This window comes from Python bivittatus, unplaced genomic scaffold (assembly GCF_059951505.1).
Source record: "Python bivittatus isolate LINGU-HERP-01145 unplaced genomic scaffold, Pbiv_v1 ctg000700_np1212, whole genome shotgun sequence".
Lineage (NCBI taxonomy): Eukaryota > Metazoa > Chordata > Lepidosauria > Squamata > Pythonidae > Python > Python bivittatus.
Window position 1 is genome coordinate 92,583,957 of NW_028277098.1, and position 26,842 is coordinate 92,610,798.

The following is a 26,842-nucleotide window of genomic DNA, read 5'->3' on the forward strand; positions in this document are numbered from 1 at the left end:
TAATGATGAAATAGAAACAAGTATGAGAAAATCATGACTATTCCTGATGGTTATGATCAACTGGAGCTTACTGACTCAAAATTTATTCTAGAAACTGTCCCTTCAAAGCAACTAAAAATGTCACCACCATCACTACCACCATCATGGATTAAAACCATTAGTTTAATTTGCAGGACTTTTCCACACTGTAGCCTTCAGCTACTTGTCTCCCATGCACAAACTGGTTAGAAATGAAAACATCTTAAGAAATCTCTTTCTTTTCCTCCACTTTGGCCACAGTAATGGCCCAATGTTCTATCTGGACTGCAATTAGCAGGGACCCTCACTGGTGGATTCCCCATCCCCTTTGATGACATGGGCTTCTTGCTACCCTTCAGAGACTGGAAGACTGGGTTACAGCCCTGAACACCTTGATGATTACTCACCTGTGACCTACATGAGAGATAGATGATTGACTCATTAGTTGGCATGCTAATGATTTCTGAACAATGGGATTAATTACCTGACTTATCCAAATCCTCTTCAGTAGCTGGTATCTCTGTATTTTCATCACAGGATTCCAAACTGACATTAGCTAAACACACAATGCAAAGTCAAAAAAATCAGAAGAACATCCCAGAATTATGACTTCAGGCCAATGCCCTCTGTGGAGAGCCCAATGTTGCAGTGGTAAATGTACTGAGATTTACACCTTTCCATCAACAAAAGTTTAAATTTATTTTTAAGTGGAGAAGTGTGTAAAATATATTAATAGGGGCTGGGGGATGCTTTAAAATATAGTATTTTCCACTTCAGACCAACCGTGGTACAACCTAGTGAAAATAACAGCATGTGTATAAGTATCTCCTACCTCTTCCACCTTCTGTCAGTTGCTCATATTTTTTATTTTCCTCCTCCTTTTCCTTTTTTTGAATCCTGATTTCATCTTTCCCTCTCATTCTTAGAGCTGATTTTGAACTGCTCGTCCAGGCTTCATATGCAAGCTGCAAAGAAGACAGACTCTTATTTAGCAATGGCTAACTTGGGGCAGAATACATTAAATTATTTCCTATTGAATTTCTGCCTGGCTTCTACTTTTAAACAGAAATTGTGGGTTTTGTAAAGAAGCCAAAACATAGAATAAAAATCGATGTACTGAAAGAAGATAGAACCTAGTACCCATGAACTCCTTCTGTTAGAAACAGCCAACTTTGAACCCAACTGGAATCCCACCTCTATTCTTTCCTTGTTATAGCAGGCAATAACACCTTTTTGATCATGACCAGGCTTGGAAGCCAAGCAAGATCAAATCAGACATAGTTAAGATGATTTCATACTTAGATGAGATTCTACCAGGGAACTCCAAGTCTATTAGCTCTACTGGAAAATTAGGGAAAAAATCTGAAAAAAATGATGGCAGTCATGCTGTTGCAAAGAAAAGGGCATGATCAGTACATATAATCACTCTTCTCAAGAAGCTATTGCTGGACCCAACAGAACTGGACAATTTTTGTCCAGTCTCCAATCTTCCCTTTTTGGGGAAGGTTTTGACAAAGTGGTTGGCTTGCAGCCCCAGAGGGCCATGGAGGAAGTAGATTATCTGGATAGTTGGAATTCAGACCTGGTTACAGTACTGAGATGGCATTGATCATAATTGGTGGGCTCAGAATGAGCCCATTCTTGATCTTTTAGCAGCTTATGATCCCATCAATCATGGAAACTTTTGGGATTGGTTCAGGGAACTGGTAGTGGAAGGCACAGTGTTCCTGTGGTTCTCTTCCTTTTTCTAGGACTGGTTCCAGTTGATGTTAGTATGTGGAGAGAAATCAAGCCTGAGATGTGGGTTTCCTCAAGGTTGTGCACACTCCCCACTTCTATTTAACAACTATTGAAGCCACTGGGGGAGGTCAACTATTGACATGGGGCAAGGTATCATCACTATACATCTCTGCCCTAGGCCAACCAAGTGATCTCACTGAAGTCCCTTCCTGGTGACTGGAGCTTGTGGGGGCATGAATGGGGAAGGAACAAGCTCTGACTCAACTCTGGCAAGATTGAGTGGCCGTGGGTTTAGAGACCCCCCAGATCATTTTTGAGGTTTTTCATCTTTATGTCTGAATGGGGTTGCACTACTCTGGATGGAGTTGGTGGGCAATTTGAAGGTCCTCCTGGACTCAGCCATAGATAGAAAGGCCTTTGCACAAGACCATCTTGTGTACCAGTTGCACCCATTTCTGGATCAGGAGGCCTTACAGTAGCTATATGGGACTGCCCTTAAAGAGCATTCAGAATCTGCAGCTGCTCCAGAATGCAGAGGTGCAATTCAAGACACTGATTACCACATATAAAGCCTTACGTGGCACAGGGCCAGGTTATTTGCAGGACTGCCTGTCTCCAATTATCTCTCTTCAACCCACCAGAACCAGCAGAGCTGATCTGCTCCAGGTCCCATCGATTAGTCAGTGACATCTTGTGGAACCTAGGACTCATGCCTTCTCTGCTGCTGTGCCTGCCCTGTGGAACACCATTCCCCTAGACGTCCAGATGGCCTCAACCCCTGTTGGTCTTCCACAAGGTGTTAAAGACGTGGATGTTCCCATAGGCATTTGGACCAGGTCAAGTGAGGCCCATTGGTTAGCTGTTTAGTTACTGTTACTTACTGTGGAATGGATTTTTCAATCCCAGGTATGTGAGTTTCATAAACTGTTATTCTTTTAATCTTTGTACACTGCCTAGAATCACCATGGTGAGATGGACAGCTGTATAAATCTAATAAAAAATTCAAAGACAGCCATCCTCTTAATTATTACCAAGCCCTCTCCATTATATGTCATATAATTTAGTTTTCTGGATTAGAGATGTGCATTACTAGAGAGTACTTACGTTGTATAGGATTGTAGTCTTACAAAGCCTGAAGGAAGAAAAGTTTTTGCCTACCATTTAAAATTAACTCTCCATGCCTCTGTGCCACTTCCATTTGCTCTCATTCTACAAGAGTCCCTTCCCCAACTCAGCCTTTTTTTCCCCTTCAGAAATTGGACACACCTGCAATGCTGTTTTCTTTTTAAAGAATTCTTTTTTGCTCTTTTCAGAGGGTCCATGTTCTTTTTCTTCTTTTTCTTCTTCTTCTTCACTGTCAGTCTCAAAAAGAGAATAGCTCCCACTTCGAATCACTGAAATTGACAGGGATGCAGATATGAAAAAGCTCTTGTGGAACTCTGTGCCACACACACAACATTCAGGTTCTCAGCTGTGTTTTAGTTCCTCAAAGATCGCAGCTCCACTGCCCCGTTTCTTACTCACTTACTAAAACCAATTAGAACAGCTTTCTATCTAACCCGGTGTCCTGCAGATGGAGTTGACTTCAGCTCCCCTCTATTCAAGCCACTTGTAGCCCCACCCATCTGAAGAAAATCAGGTAGAGAAGAGGGGAAACAGACATTGTTTTGCCCAGACATTTCACAGTAGAGTTATTGCCCTTGCATGAAACAGACAGAGCTCTATACAGTACCTGAAGATGACACCCACATTTTTGTAAGTTGTCTGCATTAGAAATATTTTTTTAAAACTTTGCTGCCTATTTAATCAAGGATATCTTTCTGATCAGCCAAAATGCTTTTAACCAATTGATCTAACTCATTGTTCATGATTTTGCAAGCCTAGCAGTAATTACTCAACAGCATAAACATCAAACAAATCATGAAGGACAAGTTGAAAAGACGGAAGGGTCTGATCAAAGGGGACAAAAGGTTACACCAAGGCAAGAGACCTTTCCTTAGCATTGTAAACACAGGGAATGCACCTGAAGCATGTGTCACCCATGGCTGCCACCAAGTCTTTTTATTCTCTTTTTCCATCTTGCTGGTATCATCTTCTGCAGAAAAAAGCAAGAATTATTCAGTAAAAAGTGCCTTAAGAAGAGGTAGAGAAACCTTCTCCAACCTGTCACTCTCCAGAAGTGTTGGAATTCCCAGACTTCATGACCAATCATCCATGGGGTCAGGGGGCAAGTGATGACACGCAAATGACATCATCACACAAATACTATGGCTAATATACCTGCAGCAGTACAGTGGAATTTGCTGATGCATCATCACACGTGTAATTTTAGTGTTGTCGTAGTTTGCTGCAGACACTGTTGTGTCCATGCTAGCTGGGAATTCTGCAGCTGCAATTCAAATCTGGAGGGTATTGGATAATGGAAATGGAAGATTCATATTGATAGCTTACAGTAACCTAAAATTCTAAAGAATTTGGTGCTATGAAGCAACATGTTGCTTTTTTCTGCTGTGTCACTCCTGCTCAACTCTTCTTATCAGTGGTGCCAGATAAAAGTGAAACTGCTCCATATATGAAACAGACATCTGATGTGTTCCTTTCCAAGCAAGACCATTAGAGACCAAGAACAAGCCACAGATTCTAACTGTGGCTTATTTGCAGAGGAATTAGACAAAGTTCCTGTTTTTCACTGTAGGTGCAGGAGTAGAAACCAAGTGAGAGCAATCAAGTTGTGGTGTCAGAAAGTTGCTTGAGTGTGCCAGAATTCTTTACAGTTCTGTGATTTTACTGTTTGCAATCATGAAAACATGTCCTTCAAACTCATACATGGTGCATGAAGAAAAGGCAACATGCAGCATGGCTATGTTTGCTAAGAAAAAAAAATGCTTTTCTTTTTTAAATTAGAACCAATTGCAAATGGGTTTGCTAATTATTTTATTGAAAAATGAAGTATACGTTTTCAAAATAAACTAAAATAATACTTGTTTACTTTATATGAAATGACCAGCTAGGAAGTAGCATCTGGCTGACCTTGGCTGATCTCAAAAAGCTAATCAGGGAGAAGCCTGTTTAATATTTGGATGGGAATTCCAGGGCTATAGACTAGCCTGAGAAGTTGAAAAAAAGAACAGAAGACAATGGCAAACCACTTCCATATTGTTGCTAAGAAAACTACATGGATGTGTTCATGAAATCAACAGGAGTCAAGCTTTACTCAAAAGAGATTTTAGAAGTGCAGTTGTTCACACCAAATGGATACTTTACATGTGTGAGAAATATATAATCCAAATACATATTTTATCCAAATTTCTGGTTATTTAAATGTCTGGGATATTCAAAGTTTGCTAAGCAATAAGGCTGCAAGTGTGACATTTTGGCAAAAAAATTGAGAGTTTTTACCTGGATCCTCTTCTTCTTCCAATTTCTGATCAGATTCTGCTTCTTGTACTTTTTGCTCCAAGGAACTTTGCTTTTTTAATTTTGGTTTAATCAGATCCACTCTAAAAATTAACAAAAGAACAGATGATTTCCTTCATCCCCCCCCCCCCAAAAAAAATCATTTCTAAATACTTGTGATACAGTTTCTTCACAAATGACACTGGCATCTGGAAAGGGTTAAACTCTTCCATCCAGGTTCAACTCAGATTTAGAATAGGCAACCCATGGTATTTCCCTTTTACTCAGAAAACAATTTTCTTTATTCCAAGCCCAGTTTTGATCATGTTAGTTCTGATGATATATATGAGAAAGTGGTGAGTTCCTAACCCCATCAAGGAGTTTGTCAAACCATGCTGACTGGGGAATTCCGGGAGTTGAAGTCCACACATCTTAAACCTGCCAAGGTTGAAAAACATTGCCCTAGAGACATCTCTGCATCCTGAGTATTTGTTAAAATACTGTATTGACAGCATCTCAGAAGCCAGGGATCCTGGGAAATGTGATTTTCCCAGGATTTCCAACTCCACTGTAAGTCACTGAGAGCTCATGGGAGAAGAACCAATATGCCACCATGCTTGTCTTGGATCAAAGGAAATCATGAACATCATTACTTGCACCCCTTTCTTATCCATGTTTACCAAGACCCAAATGCGATAGAATTTATTTGCAAGTAAATGAGCAAAGAACTATCAAGGATGCATTCATATCAATATAACAGATTTTTTTAAAGACTATACCAGTGTTTAAGGACTTATGATTTCTCTTCTCTCCCTCTTTTGTGGGTTTCACTTGTTTGCCTATACAGAACCAAGCGTATGTTCTTCCTCTGAAGCCTAAAGTACAGGAAGATGTCTGAAATCTTCCTGAGCTTATTTCTTTTCCTACCACACTTCCATATTTGTGGTTCTGAGGGTCATCAGAGATCACCATTGCCATCTAGCATCTTTAACTATATCAAGCCTCTTTCACAGAGAATACCGGGGGAGTGTTTAACTCATACCACCTGGAAGCACTTCTTGTAAAGAAGATGTTGTGATGTGGATTTAGACATGCAGACTTCTTCAGACCACCAAAGACAAAAATAAATATGTATTTTTTATTTGTCAACTGTCCAGAATTGCATGGAATTTAATTCATGGATATAAGTGTTAATTGCTAGGGATGAAGGAAAAGCTGCCGCAAAAAGGGATTTAAGAAAGAAAGACAAGATATCTGTCCAAGACTTCTGGTCACAAGGAACAATCTGATTAGAAGCTATCCAACCATATTGGTGACATTAATGGCATTGACATTATTGAACTGAAACTTTCTGCATACAAGGCAGCTACTCTGCCTTTAAGCTGAAGATCCATCCTTGCTGCTTTTTCCCAACTGAGAACAACAGAAGAAAATAGGTTGTGGTTCCCCCCCCATCAATAATACCTAGGTATATTATTTGATGATGCTGTAACTAAATGAAGGAACTTACTGCCTTTTCATGATTTCCATTGATTTTATATTTTCTTCCACCCGAGAAATCACCTTTTTTTTCAGTTTCAATTCAAACATCTCAGCTGCTCTGTTTTGAAAAACAAGTTGGGACAATCAAGGATCTAACTAACCCAGCATCACTTTTTTTTTTTTTGCTAGATTAAAATGCTGGCCAGCAAGCTGCCTCTGTAGGAAACCATACAGAGACAGAATGTTGAGAGACTGTTCTATTGATAATATTCAGATGTGTACTGCCTCTGTATCCAAAGGAACCATTTAGCTAATATCGCTAACAGCAGAGGAATCTACAACAAAATATTATAGCATGGAATGCACCTATTCTCCTCTATTTGTCTATACCGCATGGCTTTTTCTCTCCTTCCAACAATAATCAACCAATATTCCATAGCCATTAAACATGCCCAGTCTTTGCTATTTTGGGATCAACTCCCCTTAATTTTGGCAGCTGGAGAATGGAACTATTATGTTCTCAGGCTGGACCCTCCAAATATGTTGGGATTGAAATTCCAGAATTTCTAGGCAGCATAGACTGAAATTCCCTAAAATTAATAGGAATTTTAGGAATTGCCAGTCCAATAGATGCAAAGGTCATCAGGTTGAAAAAGCAACTTTAGAATTTAGTTAAGTATATTTCAGACAGAAGAAAAATTCTACATCAAGCCATTTATGTGCATATGCATGCCAACCAATTAAAAAAACCTGAATCTACTAACTACCAGCAATCCAGCCTTCGCGTTAAACAGGGTGAGCTCCTGTTTCCTCCCCGGTTCCTGTCAACCCAACAGGTCGAAAACTCACGTGAGTAGACAAATGGGTACTCTCACTCCGGTGGGAGGAAAAATGCTGGCGGCGCCTTGCAAAAAGGAGTTGGGAGCAGTTGCCAGTAAGCGCGAAAAACCGCGCGCCCGAAAAGGGCGCGAAGCAACGGAAACCCCGCCTCCTGCGCTCGCCAGCTGGGCTCTGCCCTAGGAAGGAGGCTCTGGCAAACCACTTCCGAAACAATTGCCTTGAAAACTGCAAGGACTCGTCCAAGCAGTCACTGCAGGGTCAGCAATGACTGAGCGCAGACAAAAAAAAAAAAAAAATTCTACAAAACCTCAGAATAATACTTTCTAAGGATCATGAAGGAGACAGTTTCCTTTATACATAACAACCTAACTGAAGTGAAATTCAGTTGTTGGAAGCTTATTTTCATGACAACCAGAAATAAAACATGTTAGCAACCAACAGTGCTGAAAAATATAAACAAATTGAGGAAAGATGTAACTTGAAAAACAGATGATATATTAGGTCTGGATTTGCACTTCTAAAAAACCTATCCCTTTCTTTTAGAAATTGTGGGAACTATTCCCAATATTAAGAACCCACATTTGCCCAGGAAACTTGTATACATAAGAAAAAAATATATTAATTGGATGAAGTTGGTCTGAAAAATCACCACAGTCCTTGCCCAAGCTTGTGATGGCTTTTAACCTGTCATGTGATTAGATTGACATAGTCACCAGCTTTTCCAGTAACTTCAAGGAAGGCTTAAATTGGGCAATGGAGAATAATTCTAGGGCAAGGTTCACATTTTCAAGGCACTAGACACCTTAATAGCCCAGTTTGTTCCATGTCGATTATCTGCTACGTTAGTTGCATCAACTAATCATCCATCTTTAGCCTTATTTCCATCTCCACTTACAATAACCAAGTGCAATATTGTTGTAAACTTCAAATATAGTTGATAAATACCTGGAGGCCAAGATCTTTGAAGCCTTGAGATCTGTCACAATATAGAGGTAATAATAGCTCATAAAAATTCTTCTCTGAATCAGCAAGAGTGTGAAACATATTGCATCCCACATGATTCCTGCTTCATTCTTGGGCAATTCACATATCTCATTCCTAGGTGGGTCTGTGCAGAAGGAATATACACAAACTTGTTTTTCTAGGTGGTCAGATGGAGATGTAGATCATCCAATTTCCCTACTGAAAGGATTATATTGTTGTTGTTATTACGATCATTATCAGATTTATACAATTTGTATTTTGTACAATACAATGTGAATATTGTGGAGACCATGAATGAAACTTTGTTTTACAGAGATAACAAGGATAACTTCGGCTCTCCAAAAGGGAAAAAACCCCGCACAAACGGTGGTTTCTCTTTTATTTGGTTTTTGTCTGTAAAATAAATTGTGGCTTCTCTTTTATATCACATCCTAAGGATAAAATTCCACAATTCTATTGTTAAGTAACTCCATCCCTCAACAGAGAAGGTATTTTTGAATGGAAATTATCCAAGCTGTAACTTTACACACATTTGGTTCAAGTTACAGTGTCCTTTCAGCAGAGCTTTACTACTGGCGATTATAAAGATAGATTCATGCTGTTTTCTTGGTAATGATACAGAAGTGATTTATATTGTTTTCTTCCAAGATTTTTTTTTCAACTTCCCAATCTAGTCTACAGTCTTGGGAATACTTGGTAGCCTCTTACTCAATCTTGGTCTGATTCCAACCTTTATTAGCTTTTCAAGATTAGCTATGGAACCTTTTTGATCTGAGTTCAAAAACTTTCTTTTCTGCTTAGGCAACAGAAATCTCCTGAATCTATAGAACATATTTATAAAAGGAAAGACCTATCAGCTGAATCTTATATTGTAGGGTTACATGACTATTTCTGTAGGCCCTCATAATTAGATCTACCAATGGAGAAGTTTCCAGCCATCTGTATAAGATGGATTTTTTCTTATCCAGATCAAACTGCAACTGATGAAGGAGCACAACAGATGAATGAGCACAGGTGACTACTTTAATAATAATGTAAGAACTGTCTTATTCCAGATAAGAGTTCTAGTCCAGCTACCCCCAAATTATCTACTGTGACTGGCCACTACTTTCCAAGATTTTTCCAAGGTCTCAGGAACAATTGAATCTAAGATCTTTTGCATGGAAAGCAAACACTCTAATATTGAATTTCTTCCTAAATTGGTTGGGAATTAATAAATAGTAATTATGATTCTACCATAGATTATCTGATTGACTGATTGATTACTCAAGCCTCTCTGCTGTTCCAATTGGTCTAACTCTGAACAAATTATAGTTCCTCCATACAATATATAGGATTAAAAACATCTATAGTAATATTCAATAATGCATCTTATGTCCTCATCCAATGTACAAATGGCATCAGATGCCTTTGTTTGGGAGCTGAGGGTGAAAACAAACAACTGGAAAAAAGGTGCATCTGGAGAATATTGTTTGTGTGTGTGTGTATCTCCAGATGCACCATTTTACATTTTTTCCAGATTAGGGAAAGAATGAATGAATGAATGAATGAATGAATGAATGAATGAATGAATGAATGAATAAATAAATAAATAAATAAATCTCTGCCAGTTTCAGACCTGCAATCTTCTATTTACATGGCAAGAGTTATAACTCTTGTGCTATTAGGGTGCTCATGGTAAGGGAAGGTATAAAAAACACTAGAAAGAAAGAAGGCAATTAGAAAATATTTTTAAACTGCTTGTCCCTGCACATATGTGCATTCTGATGCATTAACTTTGTATGCATAAATTGTGTGTGTGTTTGTGTATATTTATTATACTCAAGCCAAATCAGTCCACTGAAGGATGATCATCTCTTTGCTGAAGGACCATAATCGACCATCCTGGTCCAGTGCAGGTTGGCAAATAGATGATTTTGACTTCCCAGTCTAGGGCTGAGGGAAGGGCCCCAAAGTCACTCATCTGACTTCCATGCCCAAGGGAAGATTAGAACTTGAATCTCTCTACTCCTAGTCCAACATGTCAACACACACACACACATCCAGGAAGACCACAAGAAGTAAAGCAATTGCCATTTGCTTTCCTGGTAGAGAAAAGTGGATGGGCACAGCAGCAGGGGAATTGTCCAGTGGGAGGACAGGGTCGCCTGCAGTCTGGACTGAATCCCTTGCAAGCTGTTGCCAAAGTGTCTCAGTCCAGACACGATTTTTAAAAACTGGCTTAGCATTGCGCTGTCACAAGCACAAGGCAGGAACAGCTTAAACGGCAAGGGTGGCTACATTCTGAAACTCTATATTCAGTAGCATAGCTCTGACTATTGATAAAGGAAAAAACACTACCTTAAGAGTTGTAGAGGATCAAATGTACTCAGTTTGCCCTTTAAAATGTCGGATACATCCCCCCCATCCACTAAATTGTTTCTTAGTGGTACAGAATAGCAGAAATATCACCTGGTGTCCCACTGATCATCTCTGTTCTATTGCTGTTGTATACAAGGAACAACCAAAGGCCATTCTCTTTGAGATAGAAAAAGTAAAACTACTGTTATTGTATTGTTTTAGCCTTGGTTGCCAATAGAGAATATGACACTTAGAGTTAGTTGTGATTGCTTTTAAGCCTGAGAAAAATAAATAAAATAATAAAGTAAAGTAAAGTAAAGTAAAGTAAAGTAAAGTAAAGTAAAGTAAAGTAAAGTAAAGTAAAGTAAAGTAAAATGGATCTGTGATTCTCTTTTAGAAACATCTGGAGTGCCTTGCTGTGTTAAGACTTTCTTTTTATGAATTTTCTTCCCACTTACCTATGTCATATCCTGGTATCGTGCAGTACATAGCAAAGGTCTGAATTAGCCAACAATGATTTATTTGTAATTTATTAAGGTATGCACATGCTCCAATCTGTCGGCAAAAACGAGAGAGGAAAAAGAACAATTTAGCAGGGATTAGGGATCCAGATCTCTTCCCTGCTTCACTCATGGGGGAGGGGGGAAGATGAAGCAAATGGGTAGGAGTAAAATTGGAGCTCTGCCCTTAATGATCAAAAATCTGGTAGCACCTTATTAAGCACCAGATTAACACCTGCTATTAAAAGGCATAAGCTTTATATAAAAGGTGTGGCTCACTTCATAAGATGCAAACTCACAAAAGCTTCTGTCTTTTAATAACTTGTGTTAGTCAGAAAAGGTGCTGATTTTTGCCCCCCTAGACCAGCGTTTCTCGACCTTGGCAACTCTAAGATGTGTGGACTTCAACTCCCAGAATTCCCCAGCCAGCCATGCTGGCTGGGGAATTCTGGGAGTTGAAGTCCACACATCTTAGAGTTGCCAAGGTTGAGAAACACTGCCATGGACCAACCTGGCTCTCCCTGACTGATGTCATCCAATTCCTGAAGGATCCTTAAAGCAACAGCACTTTGAAGTGGCTTGTCCTTTGCTGAGCTAAATTTGCAAGTACTCTCAGCAGCTGCTTCATGACAGTGTATTCAACTTAAGCACTTCTTATTTAGATTTTTCTGTTCCTGAGGCTACTGCTGCTTCTTAAACTCTATATTGATTAAAAGTGTTGGAAAAATTAAGTAGGGCTCCTAAGCCAATAATTTATTTTGTTAAGAAACTGAGGAAAATAGATAAAATTGACATTAATTATTTATACACCTTTTGGAATAACATACATATATGAGCTATACCAACCTGTTCCTTCTAACTGACAAAAAAAACAGCCAATGTTTCAAATTGGAACCATTTCAAGCCTTGTCAAAGACAGAATTGACTACAGAAGATGGGATCTTTTGAACCTTTTGAAAGTGGTTTGAGCTTTTAACTTCCCAAGTGACTGAAACAGCCCATTCCATACTTGAAATGGGTCATTTCCATTTCAAAATGGGAGCTTGAATTGGGAATTTTTGTATACCCCATCACCAACTATTGTATATTATTGTAAGAATTCTCTTTGATTATTTCCAACACAGCAACTTACTTTAAGGTTTTTTTCTAGAATGCATCTTGGAACTTGGACTTAGAGATGTCCACAGGGGAAATCGAGGGAGGACAAATAATAAAAAGTGGTGTTGCAATGCAAACTCTGCTCTCTTTGCAAATACATCATAGCATACTTGTCTGTAAGAAAGGGGCAGAGTTTGCATCATGACAACACAATTTCATTTTGATGAGAGCAGTGAATCCTGCAGGCACGTCTGCTTATATTAGTAACTCCTATCAGCTCAACCATTGGCTATGTTTGCTGGGTAACAGGAAGGCTAGATTCAATGATCAGAAATAACCTTCTATCATGTATTTCTCTTTTAGATTTTGGGAAAGCATGTTGGAAGCTGCATAATCCCAACATCTGCAACCAGTTCTACTGTCCCCCATTAACAGTTATGAGCAGTTTCTGACGACATGGCTCATTTTACAGTGAGCACATCTACATTCTCATATCATTGCCAGAATTACAATGTACTGCATTGAAATTGCCTCTGGATCAACAATGGGTCCAGACTGTACTATATAAAGCTATGCCAAAATATTACAATTTCTCACACTACCCCTAAAAAGAAGTTTAGGCTTCTCTTTTTCTACCTTACTCTCAGAATGCTTGAGAATTTCTTTCAAATTTCTCTTCTTTTATTTTGGAGCCTAGTTAATTTTGGAGTACCTCTCTCTTGTACTGTTGTTTTCTGCTGCATAGCTTTCCACCATTCTGAAGTTTCCTTAGCCACCCTAACTTCTCAGTCTCAAAGATGCCCAATGGGAGAAGTTTTTTAATGATATCTGCCCTTGGGATTTAAATGTGAGAAGCCATGGAGGTTCCAGATCTTTGGAAATCAGTTTGTATAGTGAAAAACAGGACCTCCATACCTACTTCATATCTAAAAAGAGCAAGAACATGAGAAATTCACCAAAACTTTTTTTCTTTTGAAAGAAAATTTGGGAACAAATCTTCTCTCATCAAACTGAAGAACTGGTAGAAATAAATGTAGAAGAATTCTTCTTCTGAGGCAGTTTACAATAAAGAGACACTTTTGCCCAGCCTCAGCCAGCTGATCACAAACATTAACCCACTACATACAGCAAGAAGGTTCTTTGCTGCTATAACCAAAGTAGTGTATGCAATCAAGTAGTCCCATGGTCTAAGAATGTCTCTGATGGGCTTCAGCTGAAGACTTTGTCCAGAGTGCATGAAGTAGAAGCAGGCAATGAAGTAGCCCACACAGAAGATGCTGATACCGGTTGTCCCAGTCACAAAAATCAGGCAAAGGACAATCCAGAAGAGGTACCTGAATATCATCACTTTTATCAGATCCAAATAGGTTCTGTTCAGAAGAGAATAATGAGAGTAGAATTAAAAGGGAAACTAGATGGTATAGTAACAAGGACATCAAAGTCAGAATTGGCTGCAAGTTCTACAGAGACTGTTGGCTGAGTTCACCCACCATATTATAAGCCACTTTGTTTATAACTATGGACTCTTGGCCAGGGCCAGCCTTAGGCTAAGGCCAAGTAGGCACTGGCCTAGGGCTCCAAAGCTTAGAAAGCACCAATACTTCTGCTCCTTCCAAATTATTCTAAAAATAAAAATCTTCGCATCAGGAGGTGGCACCATCAGTCAATGTGGCCGAGGGACACCATATACCTTTGAGCCAGCACTTCTTTTGAGGGATGAGGATGATTTGGAAATCACAGCTGTTGTAAGTACTTGGAAAGATTCCACATCACATTAAGAAGCAACCCTAAATTCCAATAGCTTACCAGATAGGGATTATGGAAGTTTTAGTCCCACACATCTAGAGGACAGTACATTGGGAAGTTGGTTTGCTTCCTGGAGAAAACCCAAACATACACGTATTTTCTTTCATTTCATACCTGCAATGGATAAAGTTTGGTACCCAACTGAATTCCCTGAGATCTGCTGGGCCCAAATCTTGATTAATCTCTGTGTTATCTCCAGCTTGCAGCCTGACTACAGGCTCATCCTCATCTTCAAAAACTTGCCATTGGAGGGAGGCAAAAAGCAGAAGAAGGAAGTCATCTGCCATAAGTAAGGAAAGAGATTTTTTTTTTAAAATTTGGAAGATAGTTTGGCTCTGCCTTTTTACTATAACATGTTTCTCCAGAAGGCACCTTCAATCATCTGCATGTATAACTAAACACAGTCATATAAAAATGTCACCATGCTATCAATTACAGAAAGGTCCGTTCTCCATAACACTGAAAAACAAAATGTGCTGCTGCAGCAGTGATTCTTAGAAGAATCACTAACTGTTAATCGCTAACTGTTTCCATTTCTAGCAGTTGCTTGAGATGTACAGGCTAACCAGGAGAAGCAAAACTAACCTTACAAAGATTCACTAGCACAAGATCAACCTGGTTTCTTTAAGGCTGAGAAGACATAAACAAACTGATACACTAAAAATCTGGATACGTGTTCTGCATGGAATTCAACATACAATGATGTTGTAGGTAACTCTTTTGTCCAATACCCTTCCTACACCATATTTTTGGCCACAATACTGCACCCATATTTGGAATTTTTGTTAAGGTGCAGTTTATTTGAAATGCATTCTGAGCTGGGAGGAGCCTGCACTAAAGAGCAGAGTGGGCAACCTTTTGAAGACTGGGACAATTTTTAAAAAATGGGGGTGGTATTTAGCAAAGAATGATAATTGGGGAGTAGGATCTCTAGAGGGGGCAGATTCAGTTTGGGGAAGTGGGGACATTCTTTTAGCAGGGTGTTTGCTAAGCTTTAAAGAACATTTAAGTACTACTTTTGTTTTATTAAAAAAAAATGGTAAGAAATTCCACTGCCATTTCTCTGTAGGTTGCTGCCATAAAAGTGTGCAGACAGAGGTAGCAAGATAGAAGAAGGATGGAGAAGGCTTTGCAACAGGAATCTGCTAGAGCTGCAGAAAATGAGCAGCAAGCCCACAGCCATATATGCACCCCAAAGTAAAAGGGAAAAGTCATTGCTTGGTGGAAAAGAACAGGTGTTGCATGCAGAAGATTCAACCTGCAGCCTTTCCTGACTGGACAAGAAAAATCCCACGTCTGGAATCCGAAAGAACCCTAGGCAATTAGTATAAACCAGGAATCGAAATTTGGTGCTCTACAGATATTTTGGACTGAGATACCCATATTCCTTGGACACTGAAAACAGTAATCCAAACAACATGAAGGCCACCATACAACCTATTCCACATATAGACAATATTGAGCTAGAAGAACATTGCCTATCTTGTCCACCTTTTCCCCAACTACAACCTGTACACAGAATTTAGCTGTATGCCATGTCATTATCACTGTTTACCTGTGGGACACAATCCAGAACTGTATGGCTCTAACCCTAAGTTACATCTCCCCGTTAAGTAGATGTTACCCTTTTCAAGTTATACTTACACAGGAGAAAATTAGTATTGGGTCTCTTGACAAAATCAGGCAGATAAAGCCACTTAATTAGATTTGAATGGAGCAACCAGTGGGAATTTCTCCATGGATAATCTGCCAGCAAAGAGATCATCTGCATTACATAAAGCTTCTTAAACTAATTTCCAAGTTTACTGTCCAGGCAAGTTTGATGCAAAGGGAGCTGCTGAGTACCAGTGACAAAGCCAACCCTTTGCTCAACTGTTGATGATTACCCTCCACATGAGACATCTTTGCTACCCCATGCATACAGTGCTGCATTCACCTTGGCACAAAGCAGGTGGGAGACCAATACAAAGTAGATACTGAAAGACCACAATGCTGGCAAGGAAGAAACAGTATTTGGGCCAGATTTTGGCTATTGCTTTCCTCTGGCGGTAGCTCAACAGGTAAGTCAGCCAACTCGCATGGATAAGTGCATAGAAGTCCATGCGTTGCCCAATCACATTAACTGCAGCCACAAAGCATATCTGAAAGAAGAGAAGAGGCAACTGAGCTAACACCACAACAGCTCCAGGCTCAAGGGATTTAACACTGACCTCAGGCATTGAGTCTACAGTGACATATACAATATCAGAAACTTTTGCTCCATAATTAGTGAATCCTTTATCATGCAAATCTCCCATATAGTTATTATAGGCATGTCTCGGTTGTGCTACCACATACTATCACTATTTCAAGAACTGCCCTGGTTACCATTTGGTTTCTGGGTGCAAATCAAGGCACTGGTAGTCATGTTTAAGGCCCTTCATGGTTCTATATTTATCATCACCAATAGCATTCACCTCTCAAAGTATCTGATTTCCTAGGCACTATACAAAAAAGCTAATAAACCTAATACAACACGTTTTTACTAAGCCAAATTAACCTGATACTAAGGGAAAAATGAAAGAGGAGAAAATAGGAAATACAAATAAAGATGAATGAGAAAAGTAAAAACTTGTTCACTATATTCTTGGCTACTAATTTGTGTCCTGTCTTCCATGGACAGACAAACCCATACTACTCCATTAAATTGTATACAATTATATACATGCTGGGAAAAGTGCAGCTTTGATTATAGCAACTCACCATCTGTACAAGCCAATACAGATTAATCCAGTATTTCCAATCCAGTATCTTTGAGGTATATTGTGACCACAACTCCCAGTGTTCCCAATCAACATGGCCAAAGGAGAATTCTTTTGTAATTTACTATGGCTGGAGAATTCTGGACATCACAGTCCCAACACATTTGAAAACATTGGTCAGGAAGAGTATGCTATCTTGTCTACATGCTTGTAGGGAAGACAGATGGCTTCTTCTCTGAATTCCCAAAACTATAAAATGGGGTAGTCCATAATGTGGACCAGGTGTCAGAAAGCTTCACCTTGCCTCCACAGTGGCTCCCTAGGGCCCCATCAGATGATATCCTACTTGAAACCAAACACCTTCTGTCTTCTAAGCTGCCTGTCTCATTCCCCAATGCCAAGAACATATGCTCCTTTCTTACCAACATTTTCTCACCTCCAGTCCAAATTTGTAAAAACTGTAGTTGAGAAAGTATTTGATACAGCTGAATAGTCCATCATCCAAGTCCTCCCGGGCAATATTATTAAAAAGGCTCCCTGTGACTGGTGGCAACAGTTGATTCTGAGTCCAGTAAAAATATTGGTGGTGATACACTGTCGCTTCTAAAGCCATTAGAATCAGGATGGTGAGATGATTCTATGAAATACAGGAAGACACATCCTTCATAAGAATGCTCAGAGCCCCAAGCACCCCACCTACCTATTGCACCTACTGCTTTTTCCTTCAATAGCTCGCCCTACTGAGACAACTGTATACTCATTCATGACACCCATTATTCATTAATCATTCCCTTTTGATGGAAGACAGAACTGTATCTCAGATGATTCCCCCTTAATGGTGGATGAATGGCAATCAAATACCAAAGCTAAAGTATGATTTAAGTCTGGTCAGCTTCTGAACATCTAACAGAGTAGGTTTAATACCATCTTTTCTAGATAGCAAAACATCTTGAGCCAGTCTTGTTCCTGATTTTAAAGTGATGTTAAAAAGTTTGTCTGACAGTAAAATTGTTAGACAGACATCAGTTTTCCCATTAGGAGGGCTAATCTCAGGGTCAGTGTCTCATAAGCAAAAAGATACTTTTTGCATTGACTGTAATATTTATTCTCTTGCTTACCATAATATTAGTGCCTAAACAGAGTCCTACCTTTAGACAAAGTAGAATATTGTCATTGCACTTCAACAGTCCTCCAATCCAGAGTCCTGGGTCAATTGGTGCCACGTACAAGGATGATTTCTCCAACAACTCATCAACATTGGTAGAGTGGTAAGTCATATTCAAATCCAGGTCCTGAAGAAATGGACACTTTATTCATTCATTCATTCTTCATTCATTCAATTTATATGGCTCCCTATTAGGCAAACAATTATGTTTTCAAAATTATACTTCTTCTTGTTCAATTTATACGGTAGCCCATTCACCAAATGATTACACAATTGTACTTCTTGTTTCCTTTTTTATTAAAAAAAAGTGCAGGCAAAAAAAAAGCCCTCGGGGGGAAAGGGGGGAGATATTTCAAAAAAAATATTCTCATTTGTTTGTTTTTTCAAGTCTCCCCACCTCTAGTCCATAGTATAAGCCTTAAGGCATACTGCCTGGAAATTCTGGGCTTGCAATTCTAATATTTCTTGAAGATACCAAGTTGTAGAAGGTTACGTTAATGATTAGGAATGTGCAAAATGTTCTGTTTTGAAATGGACTATTCTGCAGAACTCAACAGCATTCATTTCTTCCATGCTGTTTCAGAGCCAGATCATGCCTGGGACATTGTGAACTGCTTCCTGTTCCCAAAAGAACTACTTTTGTACAACTACTAGGCCATCCCTGGAACAGCTAGATGGACACGATCCAGAGAAAGAACAGAACAATGACATGTGAGTTGAACTGAATAGATACCTCAACTGATTCCTTTCTTCAGGTTATTGGTATTATTTCCTGCAGGCATTGGGGATTTCTAGCATTGCTCAGAAGCTTACAGCATTAGGAAACAATCAGTGAGATCCTAGCAGCAAACCAGCTTTACCCTCCACTCATCCATCCTTTGCAATATATAGCCATGAAATGTGGGCTATTCTAGGATACATTCTTTTGCACAAGGAAAAACAGGTGGGGAGGGGCACATGGATGGGTTTTGAGTTGGGAAACAGCTGAAAGAAAAATATATAAGATGGAGGTCCCTCCATCTCTTGTTCCTTTGTTTGCTTTACTCACTAGCCAAGAGGCAGTTGTGAGGCTTGACCACATCCTTTATCAGCTAAACCTGCACTCTAGAATAAGGCTAAAACTCCATAACACCACATAGAGATTTCATAGGAAAAGCCAGGATGTGGGGTGGCTATCCTTGTGAAAAAATCCAAAGTTTCTATCAAGTTGCTTGGCTGCTTTGTGCAGGCTGACTGAAGGAGGGTGATGGACCTGTTTCCCAGTGCTTCTAGAACTTCTTGGAAATATCTGATTAACAGAGCCAGAAGACCTTCAAGGAAGTACAAAAAATGCTTGAGGAATTTGAATCCTCAGCTCATTAGCACACTGACCTGAGTGCAGTTTGAGGAATAATTCCAGGGCTTGACAAATTTCAGCTGGTATAGCATTTTACAGATGACCATCACACAAGACCAAAACGTACAGATTCTTGAGGCATAGGGACGAAGTTTGGAATAAGGAATAGCAAACGCCCACACAATAAAGAAAACGTAGTTCATCAAAGACACCTACAGAACATTGGAGACATGCCAAGAAAGCAAAAAGCAAAACTAACAGGATTCATCTTTGCAAACAAATTGTTTTCAATTTTGTGCTTCAAGGATCAAGTGAAGCAGTTGATCTAAAACCCAGGTTGGGAATTTTACCCTCAAATTTAGTCATAGTAGTAGTAGTTTGATTTTTCATGCATCTGTAACTAGCCACAATACAAAATAATAAAGATCAAGAAATTGATGGGAAAATGCACTGTATTTACAATCACAACTAAATTATAGAGTCTCTGTAGCTTGAAGGCTCCGTAACATACCTAAATAAAATTCTGGATTAATAATTTATTAATAATAAATTTCTGGATTAAAAACTAATAATTAAATCCACTTCACTAAGGTCTGTAGAAAAGAGGTGTTTGTAATGCATTCTTAAATGTTGATAAATCAGAGTCAGGGTATAATTCTGGTGGAAGTTGATTCCACCAGAATTCCAAGGGCTGGTACTAGGTGGGAAAATGACTGCTCTAGTACAAAGAGGTACCAGCTAGCCCTGCTTAGAAAATCAGGGAAAGTCCACATGTACATGATAGTCAAGGAGATTTTCCAGTTAGTAAAAAATGCCTGTATGGAAGGCCCAATGACTTAAAATCTGCACCCTAAATTGGTACTGTTCATGAACACTAGCCTATATAGGTTGGGAGGTGAAGTACAAACTATAAAGGGAAGTGAAGTACATCAAAGGAATCCCAGAACTGTGCAGATGGTGCTGTTCTGGACCCTTATCAGGGAAGAGAAGAGGTGTTGGATAACCTGGCCAATAGACATAAAGTATAAAACTTTAGGCCCTCCACTTTCTTACCTATTATGTAGAGGAATATTCAGGCTAATTCCTCTCATAAGATTTCAGTCTTTTGCATGTGATCCCATGAGATCTTGAACTAAGATAACCTTTTCAAGATTTGACCATTTTGCAAGATTTGAGACGTTTTTTAAAAAAATTTTGGTGGATGCATGTACCATCATGCAAGAACATGCAAAAGTATATAGTGTCTGTAAAGGCATCTGACTCCTTAATTAAAACAACTCAAATGCATAGGAATGTTCCACTCTTTGTATGCATTGCTCCTAGAATCAGCTGTTATCTTAGCATTTTGAGGACCATGTCAGTCTGCAGAACTCTCTCTTAAGAAAGACCCATCTCAAATCCTCTCTAATGGCCTTTCTTAGGAAGGCTTTAGAAGGCATAGTTTGAATGAAGGCATAGAATAGTTCAAAGTATATTTGAAGGTTGCATCTATGTGTGCGTGTGTGCGTGCGTGGGCCGTCAAGTCAGTGTTGACTCCTGGCAACTACCTGGACTAGTCCCTTCAGCTTTCTTGGTGAAATTTTCAGAAGTGGTTTGCTATTGCCTTCTTCCTAGGGCTGAGAGAGAATGTCTGGCTCAAGGTCACCCAGCTGGCTGGGGAATTCTGGACGTTGAAGTTCATGCATCTTAATGTTGCCAAGATTGAGAAACACTGGTCTATTGTCTTAACCACTGCACCAAACTAGCTCTCATTTTAGACCCACCATGGATGCTTTATTATAGTTATATTAATTGGTAAAATTACTAAAATAGTGTCCTGATATACATTATCAGTCCCTTTGAACCCACAGAGGAAAGGTAGAAGTTCTTGTATTTTAAAAAATGAAGAAAAGCATGAGAGTATCCCATGAAACGCTCCAGTTTTCTGCAGACTTTCGGATGAATGTCTCTCTCGTACTGACAGGATGAACTGTTTTAAGCACATTTTGCATTGGTTTCATTTGACTGTTATTTTTAGGCTGAGGACTGGGATTGATGGACAACTTAGTGTAGCAGCTTTGTATGATCCATAGCACAAGCTTTATTCTTATGACTCAGAGGTCAGATCTCCTAAGATCACAAGAAGGATATCAGCACATCACTGAAGGGGAATATCTGGGATGAAATTATACTATTCAGCTAAGCACAGTCACAATCAGAGATCTCCTTTTAGCCCCATGATCTAAAGAGAACCCTCCACCCTCTTTCACTGAAGACTCTATTTCTGTATCTGCTACAGAGCAGGAATAACTTTCCTCTCAATCTACAGAGTTAACATCTGAAAAACTTAACCACCAAGGTGTCCCCAGAAGGGGAGGAGTTAAAAAATGACCCACCTACAGTTTATGTAGACCTTCAGCATATTTAGAAATACGCTAAAGTAATATCCTACTTTGATACACTTCAGTATTTATATCCATATTTATTTTTGTTCTGCTTTCTTGACTCAATTCCTGCTCTATTTCCTGATTCTCCCTTTAGACTATTTCCCAGACAAGACTGTTGTTTACTAACCTCTTGAACTGTGATCCAGATAATCCAAGTGGACACAATCTTAAGGATGTGCAACTCCAGAAATCTCCATGCAAACGCCTGCATGTCCTGAGTCACTGCTAAGATCTTCAGAAGACAAGGTGCCAAATTGTCAACCACTTCTGTCCATTTATTCCTCTTTTCTACTAAAAAAGAAAAGTAATTGATTTAAAAAAAAAAACAAAATAAGCAGAAGGAGAAAAGGGTACTGGGATTTGGCAAAAGGTTTGTACTTTAAAAATTTCCCAACAGAGGGATAAAGGAATAACGTGGCAGAGAGAAATAAGATAGATCTACTGCTGTGATCACACAAGATTATTAGTTTGATGAAAATACTGCTAATTATTTAAATATCTCTTTGAAAACTACAATTATGTAGATAGAAGTGTGATTATTAAACTGGGTTAAATTTGCATGTGAATATATCTTCATTCAGCCTTCCCAACTTAGTCATGCTGCCTGGGAATTCTGGGAATAGAGATCCAAACACATCTGGAGGTTCCAGGTCAGGGAAAGCTGTCTTGAAACTGATACTGAGGACTACATATAGAATCACAGAATTCAAAGGGATCTCAGAAGTCATTAGTTTAACCTGCTACTCAAGATCCATTTGGGATCCAGTCTTTGTTTGTAGTCTCCAGAGAAAGGAAATATAGCACTTCATGAGACAGCCTTTCAAGTTAATGTGAAACCATATATAAGTACTCTCTGGGTGCAATCATTCAATCAATTATGAATTATCCAACAATTGTATCTCTAGGCTATGTTTTACCATTTTACTGGGTGAGAGCATCATGAGATACTTTGTTGAATACCTTGCTGAGGTCCAGGTATGCTAATGTCTATGGCGTTCTCCAACTAGGGAGGATCATGTCAGAGACGCTTTCTCAAATTACATTTCTGGCCAGACTCAGACTTCTTTTATCTGACTGTTGCCTTGTTTGCAGCCCTTCCTCCTGTTCCTCAAGGTTATTCCTTCTGGCCATTATATCTAGAATGTATGGAGAGGCATAGCTAATGGTGCTGGTGTTCCTTATCTTTTTCCACTCACTGTTTACTTTTTTCTGCATGTTTCGTAACATTACTTATGCCAAAACGAAATGGTATGATCGGGATGTATGTCGATTTAAAGGTGAACGGAATAGTGGAAAGGCAACAACTATAATCACCATTTTAATTTCCTTCCATAACCCTGACACAGAATTGTCCTGGGGCATAGAGGGAAATAAAAATGGGTCTTTTGCCCTCCTACCTACCATTGTTCAGAGTGTGACGCTGTTGTCTGCACCTACTGCCAAGAAAACCTACCAGTAATCCCTCAGTGGGGAGGCTCAACTGAGGAACTTTGTTCCTTGAATCTAAAGCAAGCCCTCTTCCCACACTTATTTGTACTGGGATTAGGAGAAGGAAGATTACGTTTACAAAATGAATGCTACATTAGAATAAAACAAAACACTAGGTCCTATTTTTCCAGTAGAAGAGTTCGCTCTTCAACTTTACCCTTTTCCATGGTGTTCTCAGATTTGTCCAGTCCATCTGGAAAAGATTCTTGTAACCGCTCAGCAGCCAGCCTGTTTAAAATACATCAGAATAGCTAACAAGCTCATTTACTGCATGGCTAATGAAGCAAGGTAAGCCTTAGGCCATTCAAGTAATTTTTTAAAAGTTATTTTTATTCATGGTTACAGATAACAAGGGGGACAATCATCTCTGACATGTAAATATTTTTCAGGAAGTTTTTAAAAAACTAAAAGAAAATGAACAGTAGATTTGTGCTCTGCATGGCACTGCCCTTGAAACCACCCAGAAGCTTCAGCTGTTCCAGAATGCAGCAGCACAGGCAGTGATGGGCATGCCTTGGTATGCCCATGTAACACTTCTCCTTCACAAGCTGCACTGGTTGCCAGCTTGCTTCCAGATGCAATTCAAGGTGCTGGTCACTACCTATAAAGCCTTACATGGCATAGGACCGGAATACTTGAGGGATCACCTGTCTCCCATAGTTCCTGCCAGCCGATCCAATCTGGCAGAGTTGGTGCATTCTGGGTTCCATCGATTAAATGATGCAACTTTTGGGACACTGGAAGTGTGCCTTCTCTGTTGCAGCCCCTGCCCTCTGGAATGAGGTTTCCCCCAAAATTTGAACACTCTACTGATATTTCAAAGGACCTTGAAGCAAAGACCTCTTTGCTTAGCCTTTGCTGAGAATGACTGACACTCCTCCCTTCCTTTTCCTTGTTCCCATCCAGTTTGTTTTCTCTGCCATTTTTGTTCTTTGTTTTGTGTTTCTTGTATTTTTATTTGTTTTTAAATATTTTTAACAACTTGTATCACCCAGAGTTGCTGAGAGTCGGGCAGCATATCAATTTAATAAATTATTATTAATAATTATTAGTTGAATGTTCACAACATTTTGTCTTAATATCAACTGTGATTTTTCTTTGGTTTCTAGTTTCTAGACTTAAACTCCCATGCAGTGGAACAAAGACAAGACACTTGATTTTCTGCAAAAAGTGTCCTCTGCCAGTATCACTGGAGGACAGCCCACCTCGAAATCTTCCAGGCACTCTGTGCTACAATGAAAATGAGCAGGGCAAAAGAACTTCCATGGTCTTTCGGTTCAGTTTCCAGAAGTGGATTTGGTCTATTGTTTCCAGTAAATTCTTTATGTCTCTTCATCTGGGCAAAATGACTCATTTCTATTCAACTATGATATAACTATTGTTTTGTAAAATAATTTGAAACGCATTTCATATATTTCCTGGGTTTAATATTCTCCAAATCAGGCCAACATTAAAATGTCCAATAAGAAATTGGTTCGCTGAGTAACTAACAGATTAGAAACAAAATGAGGAAACAAAACAGTGGGGATAAGGGCACTTCCATATCCCCCCTGTTTCCACACTTTGCCCCCTTGAAAAGCAGGGATCAACTCCCAACCTGCCCAACGTGCAATGCTGAGAACAAGGAGCAAAACTCATTGCCCCATCAAGAGCTGCTTCAAGACCTGATACTGTGTTACCCTGTTGCTACAGGTACTGCACTGGTGACTGGTATACTCCCAAGTGCAATTCAAGGGGCTGGTTGCTACCTTTATAGCCTTGAATGGTTCAGGGTCTAGGTATCTGAGAGATCACTTTTCCCTGATAAATTCTGCCCACCTGACCTGGATAGGCTTCAAACCTTAAGCAGATTCAAACATTTAATATTCTATACATTTCAAGCTCACCTACTTTGCAGTTTCTGGATCATTTCCTTAACCCTGAAAAGATTAAAGACCAAAAAAATAAAATAAAATAAAATCAGACATTGCATGTATGGAAGTTTCCCAAATGTTTGGATTTTAGACAAAGGCCTTCCCAATCAACTACTACCAGAAACACCTAACTGGAGATGCCAATTAAAGACATCAATGAGCTTTCAATTTCTTCTTTTCTAGCAGGATCTTACAGTGCAAATATTTACACATAAACTTAGAAGTAAGAGTGTTTAAATTCAATCTGACTTATTCCCAAAGAGGTCTATTTATGATTGCAACATTCAGTTCCCTAACAATATTAAGACATGCCTCCTTCCCTGAAACAGGACATTCCCTATGACCAATAATTATGAGCAGTGATTGCATTCTTTTTCCAATATTTAATTTTATCTGGGTCTTAAAGGTACTTATGGCTCAACTCTAGAAAGCAAGTTAATAATCTCTTAACTTTGGTTAGCTTTCTCCTTGGTCAGTAGCTAGCAGGGCTGTGCAAATTCTTCAATAAAAGTGTTTTGCAGCACTCAGGAGTGCATATAAAGCACCTCTCTTCAAAACATCAAAGCAGCTGCATCTTTTTTCAGCCTTACAGAGCTGCCTCAGAGCCTGCTTCAGGCTGACTGTGCATGTGTGTGCATGCACATCCTTGCGAAGAACCTTTTTGGAAAGATTTGCATAGCTTTAATAGCCTTGTGACTGTTAGGCATCCATGACTAAAGTAGAAGTCCTCCCTATGGGGATCAGAGACACAAATGACAGCCAATGCAAGCAAGAGTTAACATCACAAACTAGGATCTGCCTGGGGAACATTTATTTCCTTATTTATTTATTAACTATATTTTACACTGTCATATTCAACACTTCTAGACTGTTTACAAGAAGTTGCATATGAACATAAAAACATGACGTATCAAATTATACCAGATAATGTTGTTTGCAAGGGAAAGATTCAAGAGATAAAGCCAACTCACATATTTGCCAAAAGGCACACTAGAATCTCCATTTGCTTGTCACTGGGGAGAAACAGAACATAAATCTCAGCATCTATTCAATTTCAATTATTGAAAGCCAGTATCATAGTACCAAAGATATTTCATCCCTTAAAGAAAAAACCCTCCTGGTTTCACTTTCCATATTCTATAGCCCTCCAATATCTGGTAGTCTGCCTCAACAGGTAGCAGCATTTGATAAACCTTGATTGGCCTTGGGAGCTAATTTGTGGATGGAAACTGTTAAGATGGGAGACCTTCCAGGGTTGTAGGCCAAACTGGGAATTTGTAAAAAATCCAGAAAAAGACAACGGTAAACCACTTCATTATCATACCAAGAAAACTGCATGCATGTGCTCATGTAATTCACGTGGACCAGCTCAGCTTGAACGAGACTCGACTTAATTTTTAACTGGCGGTCAACAAATAAGTTGGCTATGAGCTCTCATCATTCTGAAAATTCTAGGAGATGTAGCACAACTCCTACATGTAGAGAAGGCAGCAAGTTGGAGAAAAGCTGATGTAATAAAAGCCACTTAGTTCACATAAGTGTTCTAATAATCAGTTAGAAATGAACAAT

At 39.2% G+C, this 26,842-nt stretch overlaps 1 protein-coding gene across 1 annotated transcript in view; it reads right to left on the bottom strand.

Annotated features, from left to right (window-relative positions):
* LOC103055458 (piezo-type mechanosensitive ion channel component 2-like) overlaps nt 1–26,842 on the bottom strand; it is a 65,677-nt gene that overhangs the window by 25,109 nt on the left and 13,726 nt on the right. The window contains exons 9-27 of the mRNA XM_088154034.1: nt 26,245–26,286; nt 25,247–25,279; nt 23,518–23,588; nt 22,000–22,163; nt 19,482–19,658; nt 18,094–18,237; nt 17,382–17,582; nt 16,141–16,345; nt 15,849–15,950; nt 14,319–14,484; nt 13,525–13,768; nt 11,259–11,355; nt 8,422–8,584; nt 6,665–6,754; nt 5,158–5,258; nt 3,782–3,853; nt 3,025–3,152; nt 860–983; nt 503–574 (exon numbers count right to left, since the gene is read on the bottom strand). Coding sequence (XP_088010160.1) covers nt 503–574; nt 860–983; nt 3,025–3,152; nt 3,782–3,853; nt 5,158–5,258; nt 6,665–6,754; nt 8,422–8,584; nt 11,259–11,355; nt 13,525–13,768; nt 14,319–14,484; nt 15,849–15,950; nt 16,141–16,345; nt 17,382–17,582; nt 18,094–18,237; nt 19,482–19,658; nt 22,000–22,163; nt 23,518–23,588; nt 25,247–25,279; nt 26,245–26,286 — 2,396 coding nt within the window. The remainder of the gene's footprint in view (nt 1–502; nt 575–859; nt 984–3,024; nt 3,153–3,781; nt 3,854–5,157; nt 5,259–6,664; nt 6,755–8,421; nt 8,585–11,258; nt 11,356–13,524; nt 13,769–14,318; nt 14,485–15,848; nt 15,951–16,140; nt 16,346–17,381; nt 17,583–18,093; nt 18,238–19,481; nt 19,659–21,999; nt 22,164–23,517; nt 23,589–25,246; nt 25,280–26,244; nt 26,287–26,842) is intronic.